The 6,967-nt window shown below is 36.7% G+C and overlaps 1 protein-coding gene across 21 annotated transcripts in view; it reads left to right on the top strand.

The window, feature by feature from the left end:
• CEP170 (centrosomal protein 170) overlaps positions 1-6,967 on the top strand; it is a 106,947-nt gene that overhangs the window by 80,536 nt on the left and 19,444 nt on the right. For 11 of the 21 annotated variants that reach the window (XM_020787555.3, XM_072993100.2, XM_072993108.2 and 8 more), the window contains 3 exons: positions 1,103-1,229; positions 1,727-3,574; positions 6,887-6,937. In XM_020787555.3, coding sequence (XP_020643214.3) covers positions 1,103-1,229; positions 1,727-3,574; positions 6,887-6,937 — 2,026 coding nt within the window. The remainder of the gene's footprint in view (positions 1-1,102; positions 1,230-1,726; positions 3,575-6,886; positions 6,938-6,967) is intronic. The other 10 variants (XM_072993085.2, XM_020787589.3, XM_078383096.1 and 7 more) reach the window with 1 other exon arrangement.

Genomic DNA, 6,967 nt, shown 5'->3' on the forward strand with positions numbered 1-6,967 from the left:
CATAGAATCCCTGATCATTTAACATACTGACTGGGAGTTCTGGAAGATGGCATACTAGATAACAGAAGGCTGAAAACCTAATGTCCTTATATCCAATAGGTTGCAATTGGGATTGCCTCAGACACAGTGACTGCATACAGAGGTCATATTTCCAAATCACAGTGTAAGGATGTGGTGTTCAAGAATTGTTCACAGCACAGTTTAGAGGTTCAGATTAGAACTGCTAGATAGCTCGTGGTTTAGGCATCTGGCTATGAAGCCAGATATTGGAAGTTTGATTCCCTACTGTGCCTCCTTAGGCTGGACTCAATGATCCATAGCGTCTTTCCAACTCTGCAGTTCTAAGATGCCATGGTATGCTTGTTTGAGGAAGCCAGGAAGTCTGCTGTAAGGAAGAACCCCATATGCTTCTTTGGTGACATGATATTTCAACATACTAAATATAAAATTAATACACATGGACAGTGGATATAAGAATGAAGCCCCACCCCATTCTTTCAGCAGTCTCTTGTGCCATGTTTTTTATATACTATTTGAATACAAGGAGTAGCTCAGAACTTTTTTTGGAACTCTAAACCAATGAATGTTTTTAGAACGCCTGATTAAATTGGACTTTACTGCAGTCATACTGTATATGTTTACTTCAACAACATTGGAGCATAACCAAGTACAAGTTCACAAATTATATTAATGTATGATCCAACACTCTAATCAATGCCCACCAGATTTTTTGAATGAAAATTCCAAGGATTCCTGAGCATTGGCTTTGTTGCCCAGCGATGATGATCATTAAAATTCAGAACACCTAGAGAGCAACAGGATGAGGAAGGCTGATTTGGGAAATCATAATTTACTTTGAAATGTTGTAGAAGTCTGAAACTTTTTCTACTTTAAAGTGACTAAGGCTGTAATACTGTAGCCACTTATTCACAGAACTGAATGGAATTTTCTGCTAGGTAGATACATGTAGGATTTCAGTACAGTATTTTAAAAATCTGTAAAAAAATTATATTTTACAGATTTTTTAATAAAAATTATTTTACGAATTTTTAAAATAAATTTAAAGTAAAATTGTAAGTATAATTATTATTATTTTTCGTAGGAAAGCACTGGTACATCCGGAAGCAAGCGCTGGATATCACAGTGGGCTAGTTTGGCTGCTAATCATACAAAACATGATGAAAGTGAAGTACGGATGGAGTCATTTGCTCCTGCTGCTCTAGAAAATGGTACTGAAAATAGTTATTTTCTAATAGTTGTTTTAGCATTAAGAAATTGTATTGTCTGGTTATAACTTTAGCACATTTCATCTTGTTTAATTTTCTCATTGCTACTACAAAAGGAAAATGGTTGCTGTTGGAAAAGTATAAATATAAGAGTTGGATATAAATTAAGTTAGTCTTACTTTGGACTCACTGAGATTAACCTGAAAAGCTAGTCATTACTAATTTGTACCCCACTGTTTTTCAGTGGGCCCGATCTACCACTGATTTGAATGTGGATGAACCCAATTCTTTGTCCCATATTTTTTTAAAAAAATAACATAGCTAGCTTTTTTTAAAAATTTCTTTAAGTTCTTTTTTAAACTGAAAATCAAAAGAAAAAAATGGGAAAGCATTAGCCTTTTTCTAAATTTACTGAAATATTTAAATAATGCATGATACATGTAGAATTCCAGTGGTCTTGTTTAACAATGGTCCTTACACCATCAATTTTTCTGTTTCAGATACTGACATCAGTGAATCTGGCTTCTCAACTAGAAGTGCAGGCTCAGCTACTTCATTGACCAGCCAGGGAGATCGAAAGAGGCGAACACTTCCACAATTGCCAAAGGAAGAAAATATTACAGAAGGACAAAGAACAAAACTAACAACCCATCAGAGATCGGAGATAGGTGAAAAACAAGACACTGAACTACAAGAGAAGGAAACTCCAACTCATACTCAGAAAGAAATAGGACAAGCTATTGATAAAAGCCTGAGTAAAACAAGCAGGGCAGTGAATGGCCCTTCTCCAAAAGCAGAGAAGACATTTTTTCATACCAACAGCTGCTTCATTTCAGGCAAAGAAAAAAGTGAAAATGGCAAGGAAACATCAGTTGTGAAACAAGCATTAGCTAAAATTCAGCAGCAGGAACAAAATGAGGTAACACATTGGATCCCCAGTAAATTATCTTCTGCAAAAGTTGCAAATCAAGTTGAAAGAGGGAGAGAGGAGCCTTCTGTTTCCCATAAAACAGATGCTAAAGAAAAGACATCAGGGCATGGTACAGGCAAAACAGAAAGTAAAGTAGCACAAAGTGAAGGGAAAAAAAAGAAGTCAGAAGAAACAAGTAAATGTCAAACTGTGAAAGGATTTACTGGGGACAAGAAAGACTCATCAAAACCATTAGTGAGACAAGGAAGTTTTACTATAGATAAACCAAGTACAAATATACCCATCGAGCTTATCCCTCACATTAATAAACAGACAGGCACCACCCCACCACCACTGTCTTTAACATCTACTAGAATAAGTGAGAAAAGTGACTCAGTGGAAACAGATTCTAGTCTAGATACTACACTTATTTTAAAAGATACAGAAGCTGTAATGGCTTTTCTAGAAGCCAAACTACGTGAAGAAAACAAAACAGATGAAGGACCTGAAACTCCCAGCTATAATAGAGATAATTCCATTTCACCTGAATCAGATGTGGATACAGCTAGTACAATTAGTCTGGTAACTGGAGACAGCGAAAGGAGACCTACACAAAAACGCAAAAGCTTTACCACTCTTTACAAAGATAGGTGTTCTACTGGTTCTCCTTCAAAGGATGTTTCAAAGTCATCATCTACAAGTGCTAGAGACAAAATTGAAAAAAAAACCAAAAGCCGTTCTTCAGAAGCTGGTTCAAGAGGTGATGCACGCAAGCTTGTACAGAGCAGTGGAAGAATAAGGCAGCCTTCGGTAGATTTAACAGATGATGATCAAACATCTAGTGTACCTCATTCTGCCATTTCTGATATTTTATCTTCTGATCAGGAAACATGCTCTGGAAAATCACATGGAAGGACTCCTTTTACCTCAGCAGATGAACACATGCATTCCAAAACAGAAACTATCAAATCAGCAAAGTTGAAGTCTTCTCCTGCATCAGCTGGACAATCCAGTAAGTCAATAACTCTTCCAAGGCCTCGCCCAACAAGGACTTCACTGTTACGGAGAGCACGACTTGGGGAAGTGTCAGACAGTGAACTTGCAGATGCGGACAAAGCATCAGTAGCTTCTGAGGTGTCTACTACAAGTTCTACATCCAAACCCCCATCAGGAAGGAGAAATATTTCAAGAATTGATCTGCTTGCACAGCCACGAAGAAATAGACTTGGTTCCCTGTCAGCACGAAGTGACTCTGAAGCAACAATTACTAGAAGCACTGCATCATCTCGTACTCCAGAAGCCATTATTAGAAGTGGCATTAGGCTAACACCACCAGCAGATAGTACTAAAGTTTCCCCTAGAATTAGAGCTAATAGTATTTCTCGGCTATCGGATTCGAAAACCAAATCTCTGTCTTCAACCCATAGTTCTCCATCAGGTATGAATTTTTTTTTTTGAATTTTCTTTCCACATTCATTAATGTAGTCTTTCAGCACTATCCATTTTCAGTTGGCAATGAGACTGAAAATAAACCGTACCTGGGTAACACTTCCAGTATAATTGTTATATTGAATAAGAATAGCTTAATATAGACAGTGAAACTGAGTAGGAAATCAAAACAAGAGTAGGCCCATTGAAGCAGTGGACATTTGGTGAGTCAGCTCTTCCGTAAGTTCCGTTGATTCAATAGCCCTATTATAGTTGCAATTTACTACTAGGCTACTGCCATAGTCATTTTAATGTTGTTCATTCTAATGCAAAATTGTAACAATTTGGCTGAATTTCTTTTAGAGCTAAATGCCTAATTCATTAATGAGTTCAGATTTCATAGAAAATATACTTGGAGCAATGATGTTTTTTCACTATAAAATACAAAGAAACACTACATATAGCAACTTCTGAGTTGCTTCTGAAACCTAATACAGTGGTGCCTCGCTTAGCGACGTTAATCCGTTCCAGGAAAAATGTTGCTAAGCAATTTAATCGCTAAGCGATTTTAAAAAGCCCATAGAAACACATTAAAATGTGTTTAATGCGTTCCTATGGGCTTAAAAACTGACCTTATGTGAAGATCCTCCATAGGGGTGGCCATTTTCGGTGCCTCTAAAGCAAGGCAAAACAGTGGGTGGCCATTTTGGAACTGCCGATCAGCTGTGCAAAAAGGGTCACTTTGCCATGATCGCTTCCCCACAATCATCGCAAAGATCGCTCTGGCGATGGCCAAAACCCCATCGCTAAGCGATTTCATTGCTCAACGGAGCAATCGCTAAGCGAGGCACCACTGTAGTTTGAAGTGCAAAGCACATTGAACTTGAACTACAAGTATCTGAGTTTAGGGTCTAGCACATCTCCCAATTTTCAATTCTCCCATTGTAAAATAGCCACTGAGTATCACCAAGTATTCCCATAGGGTGATTATGAGATGTTATATCATTTCTGATAGGGAACCTTTGAAGCTATAGATAATTTTCTCTGGCTTCCTTTGATCATCTTGAAGTTTTCTTCAACTTTTGAACAAATAAATATTCTTTTTCTTTCCATACCCACTGCCCACTATTCTATGTAATTAATGAATATTTATTTTGTAGCACTTTTAAACTAAGTCCTCCGCAAAAGGCATTGACAATAACTAGTATTCAGTATATCTGTGTTCTAGATTATAGTTCTGAAGAGATGTGGTGAAGTTTTTCTTTTCCCTCCTCCTTAGAGTTAACATGTTTGTTTAAAAATCACCTTATGAAACTTCAGAACAGGGACCAAAGAGCTGTGAATGGATTGGGATTTTTTCTAATTAAATGAATACAAGAGGCAATCCTAATAAGGCTGGAGAATCTCCAGGAGGCTTCCAATAAAACATATACATTTGTAAACAGAAGGGACCAAATGGTGCTTATGTATGGATCTCTTTACAGGGTGGAAGTCCTACTGTGTGTGTATCACTAGAGTATTCCTAAATTTCTCCTGCTGGCCTGCTCCAGAAATCATTTAAAACTTTTCAAAGTCTTTTGTTGCTGTTGTTGTTGTCCAAAGGAATACTAAATGATTCTGTATAGAAGAGACTGTTTTTCTTAATAACTATTTAATATCAGCACTATTCCAAAAATCATTAAATAACTACAAATCCATATAGAAGGGATATATTTTTACATGTCATGGTACACGATGGCGGGATAATTGCCTAGGTGCAACAAACAATGTTCATTTTTTTCTTTTCCAAACTAATTACATCTATAGATGTAGGGCCAGCTTTTACTTTGGGCTGGTGGATACTTCACTGAAATAAAGGATGATCTGTCTAAGAATCACTTTATGGCCTAAATGTTGAAAATTTATTATTTATTTATTTATTTATTTATTTATTTATTTATTTATTTATTTATTTATTTATTTATTTATTTATTTATTTGATTTTTACCCTGCCCCTCTAGACCATGTCTACTCAGGGCGAGATTGAACAGACCCTATAAGGCTTCTTCACAAGGCATCCTGTCAGGGATCATTACAGTGGGGTCTTGACTTGAGAACCTAATCCGTATTGGAAGGCGGTTCTCAAGTCAAAAAGTTCTCAGGTCAAATCTGCATTTCTCATAGGAATGCATTGAAAACCATTTGATCCGTATCTGCTCTTTTCCGTCCATAGAAACTAATGGGAAGCTGCTATTCCGCCTTCAACCACTAGAGGGGGATATTTTGTTTCTTTTTTTCTTATGTCAAGAAAGATTCAGTGAAGGCAGGGAAAATACAGTCCAGGCAGTATAGTACCAGGCAGTCTGAAGACTGTCTCCCAATCCACTCTCTAAACGCTGGGAGGAGTGAGGAAGCAGACAGGCACCCTTTTCACTGGCCAACAGTTAACTGAAAGTTCAAATTTTGCACTTTCCCTGCCTCCCACGTGGCTTTTTTTCAGTTTGTAACTCAAATCTAAGTATGTAAGTCAAGTCAATATTTTCCTATGAGAGTGGTTCTTAAGTCAAAATGTTCTCAACTCGGGCCGTTCTTAAGTCAAGACCCCACTGTATGTGTAGAGCAGAGGAACAGGACTGCACCAATGGACCTATCCTCGCAAAGATGCACATTAGGTGCGGATGTTTGAAAGTAAAAGGCTTTATGTTGAGATCTGTGCATGTAGACTTTCCTTCGTGGACATTCTCAACTAAAATGTGCATGTAAACATATTTACTTGATTATTAATAGAATGTTTATGTACTGGAAAGTTTAAGGGGGAAAAGGAGGAGAAATGTATATCCTGGTAGATTTTTAAAGCATAACACTAACATTTCAGGTACAAAATGAGAGGACTGATGATTTTTCAGAAATAGAAAATAGGCAATAATACACCTATGTTTTGATACGAATTTTGTAACCATGATTTTTTGTGATATATATCTCAATACCAAACATAAGAAGCTAGCTAACTTTTAAAAAATCAGTTTTCAGGTCTACAGTTTGTAAGACTTGCACTACCTGTATAAAGTTCTGGAGCATTTTTAATGCTCTCAGTCTCGAAAATATATTTTGATAATTTTACATCCAAATTAGTGAGTATCCCCTCCTGATTTTGTTGCAATTTAGTTACCAGATTTCCAAACTGAATTGAACTGAATACTAGAAACTTTACTAAGTGAGTTTGGATGAATGTATGATTTTCCCCACATTTTTCTTTCTCAGTGGATATTAATATTACCTTTCAAGCAAATGCTTTAAATATGTATGTCTTCATTAACATGATAAACAAATATTTTATACACAGAGGCATACCGTCTTCTCCCAGAACCAGATCCTGCTCTTGAAACTTACAGTGGTAGAGTACTAGAAACATTTTTTAAATTTT

This window comes from Pogona vitticeps, chromosome 1 (assembly GCF_051106095.1).
Source record: "Pogona vitticeps strain Pit_001003342236 chromosome 1, PviZW2.1, whole genome shotgun sequence".
In the NCBI taxonomy this organism is placed as follows: Eukaryota; Metazoa; Chordata; class Lepidosauria; order Squamata; family Agamidae; genus Pogona; species Pogona vitticeps.